This window comes from Mya arenaria, chromosome 14, assembly GCF_026914265.1.
Source record: "Mya arenaria isolate MELC-2E11 chromosome 14, ASM2691426v1".
Taxonomy (NCBI): Eukaryota; Metazoa; Mollusca; class Bivalvia; order Myida; family Myidae; genus Mya; species Mya arenaria.
Genome location: NC_069135.1, coordinates 45,783,596 through 45,799,394, shown reverse-complemented (window position 1 = coordinate 45,799,394; position 15,799 = coordinate 45,783,596). Strand labels below are relative to the sequence as shown.

At 35.4% G+C, this 15,799-nt stretch overlaps 1 protein-coding gene across 2 annotated transcripts in view; it reads left to right on the top strand.

The window, feature by feature from the left end:
* The first annotated feature begins 347 nt into the window (after nucleotides 1–347).
* The window catches only part of LOC128218026 (kelch domain-containing protein 10-like), a 35,025-nt gene continuing 19,573 nt past the window's right edge, over nucleotides 348–15,799 (top strand). The window contains exons 1-4 of one of the 2 annotated variants that reach the window (XM_052925536.1): nucleotides 348–641; nucleotides 10,633–10,763; nucleotides 13,655–13,739; nucleotides 14,835–15,007. In XM_052925536.1, coding sequence (XP_052781496.1) covers nucleotides 587–641; nucleotides 10,633–10,763; nucleotides 13,655–13,739; nucleotides 14,835–15,007 — 444 coding nt within the window. In that variant the 5' untranslated portion in view covers nucleotides 348–586. The remainder of the gene's footprint in view (nucleotides 642–10,632; nucleotides 10,764–13,654; nucleotides 13,740–14,834; nucleotides 15,008–15,799) is intronic. The other variant, XM_052925537.1, reaches the window with a different exon arrangement.

Below are 15,799 nucleotides of genomic sequence, written 5' to 3'. Positions count from 1 at the left end.
CATGAAACCGACGACATTTTATTAGCATAACGTAAAAACGTACGTATTGTTTACAAATTGCATTTAATTTATAACTGCACTTCACATGTTTTATATATTAATGCACATTTATTTATTATTATATGTATCGACTTAAGATATCGTTTAAGATGGTTATTGGGAAAATTGCATTCGGAACTCCTCGGCCTTTTTTAAAAAAAAAACAACGTTGTTTTCGATAAAATGGCCGAGGAGTTCCGAATGCAGTGTTATCGGTCCACGTTGATCTCTATTCAAGTATCAGCACTGACATTGTACACTATACAGTTACACAACATTGTACACTATACAGTTAAAAGGTAATGTCGTAAAACATACGACGACCGTGGATACTCTAAAAACGGGGATATTTATTAAAAATAGATGACAGTTCCGTATCTGACTCAGCTTTAAGATATATATTGTGCTGAAAAGCAGTCCTAAGCCCGTTAGGGCGAGTCGACCGTTTCGGGTTGTACATTTTTATTTGTGCCAATTTTTGACATTAAAAACAAACCAACTAACAGTTAGTGTCTTTGACGGCAGTAAATCTTTTTGTACAGTTGATATGTTGAAAAATGCCACAAGACCGACGTGTTTCCACACACAGTCCGAAAGCAATGGTACAGTAATATATTTTTTATTTATACATATATTATTATGATACATGTGAATGAAAAAGTGTTTTTTTTATTATTATTGTAACGTGCGACGTTAAACAAACACCAGATAGCCGAGCTTTCTGTCGTAATGAAACAGTCTGGGACTCTTAAGGGTAAGGCAACTCTGTTCCATGAATTATCTATCGTATCTTTCAACAACAACTCGGTCCACTCGTCAGCTATTAACTATATACAATGCGACAAAGCTGAGCTTTTCGGTAAATATAGATAATATTTTAGATAAGCAACTACAAAGTTCAAGTTGATTAATACCATTTATTTCTTTGATGTAAGCCGGCAGTTGTCTATCCCACTGCTGCCACCATTTGTAACATGTGAGCCAAATAAACAAACACCAGATAGCCGAGCTTTCTGGCGTAATGAAACAAACACCAACAGATCCCTTCAGAGAAAAGCATGCTCGACCCTGAAGGGGTCCACTGGTCTTTATATACACTAACTTCTCTATTCTCACATAGCCCGGGCTTTGCTAATTTGCATATTACCAACCAAGTTTACATCCGGTATGAACGTACTTCCGTTTTATACGGAATATTATTATGAACGCACCTTCGGCCGCTTAGAGCGGACCGTTACATTATTATTTATCACCTACAGTACGCCTACAGTTTTTCGCAAATATACCGTGGTATGTATAAGGGTTAGCTGTCTTCCTCGGAGTATTCATGTTTATGTTTACATGTCTTATTAAACACAGCTTTTTACACAGCCAATAGAGACATATTCAAGACTTGGTATTGGTATATCGTTGGCACCAGCCATAACTACTAGTCCACCTTAATGGCTTCAATGAGTCTTTTGACGATTTTGTTTTACTATGGCAGACTCGTGACATCCACCATCCCAGCAAAAAGTAGCGAACGGTCCTTGCGCAGAGAATCCTCCAACCACAATTTTTAAACTATCTCCATTATAAATTCAAATTTCTACGAAAATATTATTGCCCACGATTAAACACATATTTATTTATGTCATTATGCCCAAAACACATGTTCAGATATCATGAAACACTTACATTTGTCATTTGTTTATCAAATATCCCGATATCTGTAAATCTGGGACAAATTTGACAGGTTGTGTACATGCATAATGGTATTAGTGACCAAAAATATATTTGTGTGAAAATGACGACTAATATTTAGTAATAACAAATTCAATCCAGTTTAGATCACTGTCGAGTGTATATTGAATAACTTTGTCGTTATTATTCAACATCGATGTATAATATAACTATATATTCTTTCGCCCAGTCTTAAATGGTAGAGAGTTGTAGCGTTACAGGGGTACATAAGAAATTTATGTCAAAATAATAAAAAGGTATCCCTGATTGCTCATTATTGTAGCTACCATGGTCGGTCAGTCGGTCGACCAAAGCTTGTCCAAGTGATAACTGAACAATTCCTATGGTCATCAAACTTGACATGAGGTTGGGCCTGACCAGTAGATGACCCCTATTGATTTTAGGGGACATCGGGTCAAAGATCAAGGTCACAGTGACCTTCAACGGAAAAATGTTGTCAAAGCTTGTCTGAGTGATAACTCAATAATGCCTGGATCTTTGGTCATCAAACTTGACATGGAGGCTGGTCCTGACCAGTAGATGACCCCTATTGATTTTAGGGGTCATCAGGTCAAAGTACAAGGTCACAGTGACCTTAAATGATAAAAGGTTGTCTGAGTGATATCTCAACAATGCCTGCAACCATGGCCCTCAGACTTGACTTTGAGGTTGGACATAACTAGTAGATGACCCCTATTGATTTAAGGGGTCATTTGGTCAAAGGTCAAGGTCACAGTGACCTTGAAGGCAAACAGCTAGTCTGTGTGATAACACGCCTGCACCCATAGCCCTCAAACTTGACATTTAGGTTGGGGGTGACCAGTAGATGACCCCTTTTGATTTTGAGTTTATAGAGTCAAAGGTCAAGGTCACAACTCATAGAGGTCATTAAAATTTATGTCATATTTAATTATTCCCTGCTGCTTAGAGATACATGTTTATTTGCAAATATCAGCCATCATCTGAACATGATTAAAAACTCTATCTACTATCCTGACACTTTGAATGGTCATAAAGGCATCCATGTCAATGACAAAAGAGCTGTAATTTCAGTCCATGCATATTTCATTGTCCAAATATTCCTGACAACATGGTGCTCAGTGGGACTGTGTGACAAAAATCTCTTGTTCTATTAATTTTTCTTATACTTATTATGTTTATAACAGGTTTATGACAAGAAACATTTATGTCTGTCATTATACCAAGTATCTAAATCAAGTATTATCTAAACATGCTCATATTAATTAAGCAAAAAAGAGTAAAACATGATTTTCAACCTAACTGGTTTACTGATGAAATAAAAACAATGATATTTGAAAGAAACGAGTACCATAGAAATGGTGAACACGACAAATATAAGATATTAAGAAATAAAATTACAGCCTTAATTAAAAAAGTAAGAAGGCATTTTTTAATCAAGCGGTGAAGGATAAAAAGGATCCAAGCTTTATCTGGAATAATATAAAGGATATTTCTCATTTGAAAAAAAATAGCAAGATAATTTTACCGGAGCAACTACAAATTGGTGATAGACTAGAGAAGTTTCTGGAGGACTCAATATTGTTAATGAACTTAACATTCACTTTACCAATATATCAAATATAATAGAAAAAATGCCCTTTAAACCCGAACGTTTTAGTAAACTGAAATATGACCTAAACGTTAAATTTGGGCACAAAACGTTCGAATTGAATTACATATCACCACTTGAGGTAAAACAGATCATTGATAAACTTGATATAAGTAAATCAACTGGGATAGATGAGATTGGCCCAAGAGTAATTAAACATTGCGGTGACTTGCGTCTATTATAAATAACAGTATCATGAACGGAATATTTCCAGACTCCTTGAAAACTGCACGTGTATTACCATTGTTTAAATTAGGATGTAAAGATGATCCAAGTAATATCGTCCAATTTCGATATTGCCAACAATATCAAAAATATTTGAAAGGCACATTGCAAACCAAGTTCAAGATTACTTCCATTCTACAAACATTATACACACTAAACAGTCTGGATTAAGGAAAAACCATTCCTGTTGTACAGCGTTAACAAGTTTAATAGATGCATGGGTAAAAGATATTGACAGTGGCATAATTGTTGGTGCTGTCTTTCTAGACCTACGAAAGGCATTTGATTTAGTGGATCATGAAATTCTACTACATAAATTAAACTTGTATCATTTTTCTGAAAATTCGTAAAGTTTTTTAAATCCTACTTATCTAATACCGTAAATGACTGGGTATAAGACGAAAGGGGGTATAAGACGCAGGCAAAAAAATCTGTGAAAAATCTGAGAAAAAAACTTTTAATCTATGTTTTGGGTGTAAAGGACGAATGTCAAAATCATCTGCCAATTTCGGCCACCATGTTTGTTGACAGTGATGAAAAAATATTTTTTCGTGAAAATGGCATTGGTTATCTTTAAAACCATACAATGATAATGCTAAATTTGTTTTATTTTTATTCGTTTCATGTTAGGATAGGCACTGAAAAGTACTGAGTGTGGCAATTTGTTTCTGGATGGCACTGAAAAGTACCTTTATGACAATTTGTAAGATTTCTTTCTGACAGTATATCGTAAAAGATAACCTGTCGAGTATGAAAGTTAAGTTATGCCAAAACCTTATATTGTACGGGTTTGTTCTCAAAATGTCAACACTACAGAAAAAAATGAATAACATGGAAAAGTGTGAAAAAACAAGACCATTATCGCATCATTTTGTAGTATTGGTATGTTAAACAGGTCTAAAGGCAGTGCGAGTTTTTCACACCATATCGTACAACTGACAAAAAATATTTTGACAGTGCCTAACTTTGCTTTTTATATGCATGTTTTATTATTGTTATATTTAAAATAATATTGAATAATTTTAATAATTTTAATCTTACAACATTTTTTAAAATTATCAACGTCTTACGATATACCGTATCCTGATCTTCAACTGCTGTTTTAACCCGTATATACTCGATCGATATGACGCAAGTAACATCCTTTTCTACATAAATCTAAACAAACTCACGGCCTGAAATCGACCTCAGAAAAAAAGTTCAAAAGCTTGTTACTGGTTATTAGACGCAGGCATTTTTTTACATCGAAATCTGAGGGGAAAAAGTGTGTCTAATACCCAGTCATTTACGGTAGTTAAATTAGTTAAAGTGGGAAACATACAGTCTGGCTTGCTTCCAATATCATCAGGAGTACCTCAGGGATCCATTCTTGGTCCACTGCTGTTTCTTATATATATCAATGACAATGGCTTTGTAAAACAAATATGAACATCGATTTTTATTTGCAGATGACTCAACATTGCATGAAACTGGTAGTAATGTAAATATCATTGAAAGTAAACTACAATGACATCTTAATCTCGTTGTCGATTGGTGCCAAATAAATAACATGTCATTGCATCCAACTAAATCCAAGTGTATGGTTATCGGAACTATATATAAAACAAAACAAGTTAGTAAATTAAATCTTACAATCGATGGAACAGCAATAGAGAATGTGACTGTGCAAAAACTACTTGGAATCTATATAGTTAATAACCTAAAATGGCGTCCGCAAATAGAAATTGTTTGCAAAAAAATCAACTGTAAAATCTCACTTTTGAAAGTTCAAACGTTTATTGTTCTACCTCAATGATGAGATGAAACGTTTGTTTTACAATGCATATATCCTTCCAATTTTAGATTATTGTTGTCATATTTGGGGCAAAGGAAACTCAAGTTACTTACATAAAGTTAAATCCTTGCAAAATAGGGCTGCAAAAATCATTCTTAAAATTTCTAAACGATCATCTTCAAACGGATTGTTACAAGAACTTCAGTGGCTAACGTTTACACACAGGTGTAAATATCACTGTGCAACCCTTGTCTATAATACCCTTAGTGGAAAGGCCCCGAGGTATATGTCTGAATTGCTAATCTTTGCAAATAAGATCAACTTCAAAACAAGATTTAGTTTTGATACAAACACCGCGAACTAACTATTTCATGGATTCCTTTTTGTACTACAGTATGGAGGTTTGGAATACTATTCAGGATGAAATACGAAATGCAAAAAAGTTAAACACATTTAAGCATAATTACAAAGTGCACCTCTTGAAATATGCATATCATTAGTTTCAAAAAGGTACATCATCTTTTCATTATCTTAAAGATTGAAATAACTGTTGTTTTATAAATTGTTGTGTTTTACTGAGTGTCTGTCGGTGTGTTCATGATGTTTATTGAAATAATTGTTAATTAAACATGATTTGTATAGAATAATTATATTCAAAACATCAAAAGTTCTTGTATAGAAATGTATAAGTGCGATGCAGATGTTTTATGATTTACCAAATGCATTTTGCTTTTGTTTGTTTGTTTTTCTTCATAGAAGGCCACATTGTAAATATGATGTTGTTATGGTTGAACCTGTAATTATGTCATAATGTGTTTATACCTTCTCTAAATAAAGATATTATTATTATACAACAAATACTTTTGTCCGATTTTATCAGCATAGAAAGTGAAATGGCGAAGATGTATATCTTGGAAAGGGCCCTCTGCACAACTGTACAGAGAACACTTACCATACTGCCAGTCAGTTGTTTTCCTGCTCAGTAAACTGTTTTCTAAACTGTACGTGTATATTTGCCCACAATGTAGAATGCAAACTGAATCCATCTGGCACCATATACTTTTTGTTTGCATCAATAATGATAGTATTCGACACTTCCTATGGCATAAAATGCATTCAATGTATGGTAATGATATGTTTGCTAGCTTTTGTACGCTAAGCTGTCAGAAGCAGATAGTTGCGATGTATTCCGGTGTAATATAACAGACTTAAATCTTTCCGACAAATTATATGTATCTCTGTATAAACTCATTACAATATATTCGCATTTACATGTACTTGTACAACCATTTGTGTTCCTAACCATTCAGTTACTGGTTGGCAATTTCCATATGAATTGTTAAGTCACTATACGAAAAGCGAAGTTTATACATAAACAACAACAACAAAATGTGAAGTTGTATTAAGAAAAGTCATGTCGATATTCAGCTAGGTACCGGTATATCGGTCACCAAGTTAAATATGTAGATGATTTTACCTATGTTTGAAACACATGGAAACAACAAGTATGAAATTTATGCATTGCTGAATGGAAATGGCTTTTCTGCTGGTCGTATAAGCATAATGAAAATTTCCTTCGAAGCTCGAGTCATGACAACCCCACAATGTGTTTTTAAACAATTCATTTTCATTTAAGACTTATTTAAAATGTGCCTCAGATGTAACATTAACACCCATCCAGTTTGGATATTTTGAACTCCTAAGCTTTCACCATATACAATAAAACCCAAAATGTGGGAAGTTTCTGTATGTTCAAGACTCAATTTTGAAAGATAATAGCCCATTTCTAGGGAGTTATATACTTTCAAACTTCCTTAAATGAATGACATGCAGCATTTGTCTAGGAATAGAACCAGAGCCTACCATTCTGCCCCCGCCCCAGTGAAAAATGATGTTGTGTTTACCGCACACAAGCCTCCCGATTATGTGACAACTGATCCCATATTATGGTCACCTAGGTGAAATATACACGTGAGCTTGCCTTAAACGACTCAAATTGATATACTTTGCAGTCTTGCATTTTACTGACCGTTCCAAGGCGGTACCCAACAATCCTTGATAAACACCCCTAGTTTTTTTTGTTTGTTTTTTATGCCCCCGAAGGTGGGCATATTAAAATCGCACCGTCTGTCCGTGTGTCCGGCTCAGTAACTCATGTCCGGGCTGTAACTTTCCCTTGTATGGACAGATTTTAAAATAACTTGCCACATGTGTTCGGCATACCAAGACGACGTGTCGCGTGCAAGAGCCGTGTCCCTACCTCTTAGGTCAAGGTCACACTTAGGAGTTTATTCACAATGGAATGCTGCATATAAGGACATAGAGTATATGTTGTCGTGTTCTGGCTGTAACTTTCCCTTGTATGGACAGGTTTTTAAATAAATTGCCACATGTGTTCGGCATACCAAGACGACATGTCGCATGCTAGACCCGTGTCCCTACCTCTTAGGTCAAGGTCACACTTAGTATTTATTCACAATGGAATGCTGCATATAAGGACATAGAGTATAGGTTGTCGTGTCCGGGCTGTAACTTTCCCTTGTATTGACAGTTTTAAAAATAACTTGCCACATGTGTTCGACATACCAAGACGACGTGTCGCTTGCAAGAACCGTGTCCCTACCTCTAAGGTCAAGGTCACACTTAGGTGTTTATTCACAATGGAATGCTGCATATAAGGACATAAGAGTATAGGTTGTCGTGTCCGGGCTGTAACTTTCCCTTGTATGAACAGATTTTAAAATAACTTGCCACATGTGTTCGGCATACCAAGACGACGTGTCACATGCAAGACCTGTGTCCCTACCTCTTAGGTCAAGGTCACACTTAGTATTTATTCACAATGGAATGCTGCATATAAGGACATAGAGTATAGGTTGTCGTGTCCAGGCTGTAACTTCCCCTTGTATGGACAGATTTTAAAATAACTTGCCACATGTGTTCGACATACCAAGACGACGTGTCGCGTGTAAGAACCGTGTCCCTACCTCTAAGGTCAAGGTCACACTTAGGTGTTTATTCACAATGGAATGCTGCATATAAGGACATAGAGTATAGGTTGTCGTGTCCCGGCTGTTACTTTCCCTTGTATGGACAGATTTTTAAATAACTTGCCACATGTGTTCGGCATACCATGATGACATGTCGCGTGCAAAACCCGTGTCCCTACCTCTTAGGTCAAGGTCACACTTAGTGTTTATTCACAATGGAATGATGCATATAAGGACATAGAGTATAAGTTGTCGTGTCCAGGCTGTAACTTCCCCTTGTATGGACAGAATTTAAAATAACTTGCCACATGTGTTCGACATACCAAGACGACGTGTCGCATGCTAGACCCGTGTCCCTACCTCTAAGGTCAAGGTCACATTTAGGTGTTTATTCACAATGGAGTGCTGCATATAAGGATACAGAGTATTGGTTGTTATGTCCGGGCTGTAACTTTTTCTTGTATGGACAGATCTTGAAATAACTTGCCACATGTGTTCGACATACCAAGACGACGTGTCACGCGCAAGACCCATGTCCCTACCTCTAAGGTGAAAGATACACTTAGTGTTTATTCACAATGGAATTCAGCATTCCATATAAGGACATCAGAATGTAGGTTGTCAAGTATGGGTGGTATTTTTATGCCCCCACAAAGTGGCGGCATATAGGGTTGCCCTTGTCCGTACGTACGTCTGTCTGTCTGTCTGTCTGTACGTACGTACGTCCCGAAGATTGTTTCCGATCTAATTCTTGAAAACTGTTTGTCCAATCCTCACCAAACTTTAAACACATGTTTGTGACCATAATATCTTGATCAAGTTCGATAGTCATGGAAATCGCTTTAGTCATTTAGGAGTTACGGCCCTTTTTTGCCAAAAATACTTCAAAAATATATGTTTCCAATCTAATTCTTGAAAAGTATGTGTCCAATCCTCACCAAACTTTACATACATGATTGTGACCATAATATCTTGATCAAGTTCGATAGCCATGGAAATCGCTTTTGTCATTTAGGAGTTACGGCCCTTTATTTGCAAAAAAAGACTTGAGATTATCCTGAATAATCATTATGGCTTATTTTCTGTGACAAAAAATCGAAGTGGGGGCATCCGTGTCCTATGGACACATTTCTAGTTTATGTTCAAAGGCAATATTAAATTTAAATTAATTTTAAAATAACTTGCCATATGTATTTGTTTGATCTTTAACTTTTCATGTACTGACCTTGTTCATAGGTCAATGTCACATTCGGGGGCATTTGTCACATACTGTGACAGCTCTTGTTAAATAGTATATGTGTACTGTGTTGTTTGTGGAGTTTGTGCTGTTGTTCAATGTGTCTTGTTTGTGATTGCTTGTTTTTGTATTCTATGTCTTTGGCGTTTAAGATTTACCATTTACGTTTTTTCTTTTTACTTTATTCGGGATTGTTGGGATAAGAGTGAGGTTGTGCACGCAAACTGGTTTAAACCCCCAGTAAATTTACATTTTACTGACCGTTCCAAGAATAACAATTCTTGATAAACGTACTTATTTTTTTTATATATAGTATGTATGCACTGTGCTGTTTGTGGAGTTTAGTGCTGTTCTTCTATGTTTCTTGTATGTGATTTTATGTTCTATGTCTTTGGCGTTTACCCAGTGCCACTAAACCAGGTTTATGATTAAACTTTTGGCTACTGAGCTTGTTTCTGTAGCTTTTTGCATAAATATTGCTGTACTGAAAGCTAAGTCGAGGTATGTTAACGTTATAAAGTGGTCCATTCTTAAATCTTCTCTAGATCTTCTGAATCTGAGGGAATATGCATACATGTGCCATAACTGTCAGTTTGTTGAAAAGGTTAAAGTTAGCAAATAATCTTACTTCAATAGCATCCAAACGTCCTGCTGATGTGCATTAGGTTATCACCCGGGGCAATCGTTGTTAATGCTTGGAATTGCTGGTTTTCACCAAGTTTTGGTATTTTGGTAAAGCGCTGAATTAAAGTCGTACAGACAAGATTTGGCCTTTATAAAAGGCAAAAGGCAAAAGGACCGTTACTCTTGAGGGAATCGTTTTTTGCTCCAGAGATAGCAAATGGTGTGTAAAGGTGGTGTTCTGACTGATGTGTTTGATTAAAATGGAGATATTTAAAATGAAAAAGTGCACTATTTCTTATTCAACTGAGTCCATGCACATGTAGCTTGTGTAAAAATACAAGTTGCAATGATCTTGAGGCAATAAGATAATTATGTATTTTTCTGTTGCCAGATCTGATAATACCTAGGAGTGGTCACCGTGTGCTTGTGGACAGTCAGTTCTTGTACAGCTGGGGAGGGTTCAATTCTGACCTCTGGGACGTGGAAAATGATGAACACACGCGTTTTCCCCTCCTCAAAGAGGTAATCTTTATACTTTCTTGCATGTATAACAAACATCAATTTTCACTGATAAACCATTTACTTCTTACTAAATAATTCATATATGGAAAATATTAATTACTGATAACAAGATTGTAACCGTGTATTTAATAACAAAAAGCGCAAAAATATTAAATGATTGGTGAATGCTAACATATTTACTGTGATCTACTATAGTCTCATAAGGTAGAAATACCGTGTTTTATGCTCATTTCTTTCAAATTAAACTCAGTATCCTTCATAAGAACCATTGTTTTCGACATTTATTCATCCCTTTTGGAATATTAAAACAATATTATTAAATGTGGTAAATCTTATTTGGGAGTAAGAGTGCATCTTTAATACAATCACAATTACATACAAATAGAGGATCTCAAATGAGTGTTTATTTTGTATCAAATTTATTAAACGAGTTCATTTTAAAACGATTAAAACGAAGCTCTGCCGAGTTTTTATCGTTTTTAAATGACGAGTTTAATAAAATGGATACAACACTCATTTGAAATTCTATTTCTAACATTACTCATTTACGGTCCAAATCAAGCAAATCAATAATAATAACAACAATGTCATAACTGCCTGATGTCAGAAGTATTTACGCGAGTGTGTACATGTCATTTGGCGGTTGAAGTTTAAAAAGAACATAAGTCAGGGTCACTGTCGCTTTCAATAGTGCAAATTCTCTTTGTAGCTGGTCGATTACAGCATGGAATTTTAATGGATGTGCACAAGGACATTACTTCCATGAATTCAAGCTACATAAATGTTGTAAAATCCTCCAGAAAAAGTGGGATTTCATGTGGAATCAGTGACTGTGACAGTGTGTGAACTTGAGCATTAATGTCGAACAGCCTAGAATGAGCATTTTGCAAGGTGGTAGACAGGATTTTTTCACTGGAGTACAGGATGCTGGACATTTCCTTGTGTTGATTTGGATTTATGTGGCTGTCGTTGTTTATAGATGCAATGTTCTTGTGTACTTATGTTTGCATAATCTGGTTCGCAGGAACATTGTTGTTATTCAATTTCTGGAGAAGGTATTTTCTGGCGCTGTGGTCAGGGAGGTGTTTGTTTGGATTAAGCCCAGCCTTCTTCACCATTTGTTTCATCATGGAGCTGAGTTTGTTGGCACCGACATAATTTGTTTTGAAACATCGTTTCTAATGTTTGTTTACATTTTTTGTCAGCGCTTATGAATACATTTTTCTGCAATGCGGTTACCTACTGTAATTTGCATAGTTATTACACTAGTTATATATGAAAAATATTGCATGGGGTTATATCACTCCTGCGCCGTATGTTATGTTATAAACAAACATACATGATAACATATCTTCTTGTTATGAATTGGTCCCTATGGTCTGCGTTCCAAAACAGAAAAATGTGAAAAATTAGGAAATTTACTGTACCCCTCTGCTAGATACAAAATATTTTTACGTCATATTGTAGGTAAAAGTACGTAAATTATGAAAAGTGAGTTTGGCCACTTTTTGGCTCCTGCAAAAAGAAAATACTGCAGATGACCCCAAAGATGGCCACCATAAATTGCCATTTCAGTAAAAATACTATGTTTGAATATGGCTTTTTTCATTGAATACTCACATGAATATTACTTCGGTCATAATGTACTTCAAATTGAGATATAACATTAAGCACATCAAGGTCAGCGTCAAGGTCATTTCAAGGTCAAAGAATGAAAAAAATCCCAAAATTTGAATTTTCCTGTTTACCTTTCCTCTTTTATAATTTATTAATGTTAAGTATGTGTCAAATGTGTTGGCAGTTGTAAATTGTATGTTCCTTCATTTTAAACTGTTGTACTTAAGGATATAGCTTTTATATTTATACCCCCGACAAAGAAGTTTGCAGGGGTATATGGAGTCATCCTGTGGTTGGTTGGTTGGTAGGTTGGTCGGTTGGTCGGTCAGTCCGTTGCAATTTTTCTTGTCTGGAGGATAACTTGAAAACTAATGGAATTTAATTAAACTTTATACGATGATAGAACATAATTAGAGAAAGGGCAGTGTATAAGAACCATCACTATATTTTAGCTAATTACAGAGTATTTGCCCTTTGTTACTTTTTTGTCCTGAGCATAACTTCAAAACTACTTTAATAATTAGGGTATGTCCGAAGGCCCAAAATCGTGCAATGCGGCTCATATCACAAACATTTGGCAGCCATCTTGGATATAGTAAATTGGCAAAAGTCACTTTTAATAAACAATGGACATTCTCCTAACACAACATATGAAAATAATTTTAATAACATCCTGGACATTTTTTTTTCTTGTGACCCAAACATCTAAGTTAAGCTGTATCTCAAATACAGTCGATGCCCCGATAGGACGCCAACTATAAAATCATGTGATCTGATATTTCAAATGAATCATATCTAAAAATATTTATAACTGTCATATGGTTTCGTTATACAAGTAAAATAAAATATTTGCATTTCGATGGAATGAAAAACCAGTATATGCATTTACAAGTATATATATGCATTTTGATGCAAAAACCTTATTTAACTTTCTTGAATATGCTTTTTTTCGCTCTTCTTTTGAGAAAACATCCATTCTGATATAGGCAATTAGAAAGCAAAAAAAAATCACCATCATCATAGATTAGAGGCCTCTTAAAGCTCTTGATGAATGAAATATGGTGCTTGTATTTATAGGCTTAGTACAAGACAGGTTTAATTCCATATAAAATTGAGTGCAAAAAAAGTGCAGGTTCGGGATTTACACTTTTTAGTTATTTGTCTCTGCTGAAAAGTACCATTTTGGCATTCACTGGTTTTTCATTCGGTGCAATCATAACGTAATATATGCATATGATTAATCTATAAAATAAAGAAATGACTGTTGTGCATAGATGCTGCAGTACGAGATGGTAACAGACACCTGGAGGAAACTAGAGATGGAGGGGGAGTTTCCCACAGGCCTCGCCTCACATGTTGGTATGTATGTCTGGTCGGTAACACATGGAGTGTAAGACTAGAGAAAGCTATCAAATTCTTTACCCCATGTTGATTGTTTAAAACATGACAGCCAGGGGCGGGGCTTATTTTCACTATTTGTCTTACTTATACTTATAGTAAACCTTACATATAGCTTAGTAAATGGTTTTGTGGTTTCAAAACAATGTTTTTTATGAAAATTTCACAAGTAAACTATAAAACATTCATCATTTGTTAATATGTGATGTATTCTTTTGCTGTACTTACACAGCCATTGAATCTGGCAATTTCCACAGGATGTGAACTACTGTTTAATTGATCTACTAAAGGGCCTTTGAACTCATTGCAGTACATCGAATAAACACTGTTTACACACTTGCCTATTATATATTTCAATCCCATTGACTGTATATATCTAATGGATGTTATTAAAATAATTCACCAATAATCGCCGATAATGCTGAATGGTTACCAGGCACATGGTGTAAATCTCTGCCCTCCGGCAATGCATGACCAGACGTAACTGCAGTTAATTATGACCTCACTGGACGTAAAATGCAAATTTAAGGCAGACCCCTGTAGAGTTCACACATAATGCAGATATTTAGTTAAATTGTACTAAGGTGATGATATGTTCTTGAACATACTTATTTGGTATATACGGGCAAACTCTGATCATTGGTCTTTGGGTAAAATAAAAGGTTCTATAAAAGTTTCACCAGTGGCCTAGAACATTTCTAAAATCTTGGATTTAATTAAATTATTCTGTGACAATTACATTTCAAACTTTTGTGGAAATTATTCTGAGGGTGTTGATGGATTAAAACAGTGCTCTAATAGTGTGTTCAATATTTCATGTGGATTTAATTTCTGTGGACATTTAAAATACCAGGACTAGTGAACTTTTGGACTTTGGACATTATTCTTTATTTTAAGTATTTCAATTTAGGCATTACTTATTTGAAATTATTTTTGTTAAGCTGTCAGTAACTGGTAAATTCATTTCGCTGATGTTGAAAGTTTGTTGCTGGCTTCTCTTTTCCTGTTGAATTTGGTGGCCAGAACTGGATATTGTTTCAATGTTTTCTTTTTCAGTGTTTAAACTTCATAGACATATTCTGCACACAGGGGGGTCAGGTGTGCCTTTTGGTGGCTCTAACTCTAACGCCATCTATGATTTTAACCTGGATACCCTCCAGTGGAAGTGTATTGTTCAAGAGCAAGATCTCAGTGAAGAGAAAGAGGCTGCAGCACCAAAATACGGACAGGTGCTTGTAGATTTTAGTGCATGTTATTGTTACGGTAAATCTCCATGTATATGACACACTTTTTCCCCTAGAATTCCCAAGTAAAAAATACCTGTGTCTTATCTATTGTATTAGGCTTCTGACAATTTTTATGAAGTCAATTTCAGGCTAAATTTGAACCTTCAGATAAATCAATGAGGAAAATTTAGCTTGTTTCCTTAAATTCAAAGGGACATAACTCACACAGCGTTCGAATTTAGACTCGCATACTCGCAAAATGCAAGCGACATTTGGAAATTGCAAGTGACTTTTATTCAAGCTCGCAAAATTCTGCGAGTGGCTTTTTTTGACCACAAAATGTTAAAAGGAAAGTAGAATAAACATGAACTTAATTCCGCTACGTAGCCGAGTGTAAACAGCAGGCTCTATAAGTGGCATGTTTACACTACCGGTATAAGGAAGACAGTACGGAGTCACGCTCTAGTAGGTTTTCAAAAATAGAACAAATACGGAAAAGGCCGAGTTTTATCTCGAATCTTTCCGGGATGCTCCGAGGCGTGCATAATACAAAGTTAATACGAATGACGTAATCACCTAGCTCAATCATTGGCTAAATTTAGCGCTTTTGCGCACTATATGTAAACCCCATCATCCTTTGAATATATTTCCGCCCAACTGTCAAAATGAATAGACTTCGTTGATCGATATATTTCATGGTCCAAAGTATCCACGCTACATTTACTGTTGCTTTTTTTTTATTTTAAATTTATTATTTTATTGTTTTTAATACTTATAGACTTAATGAAATTTGTA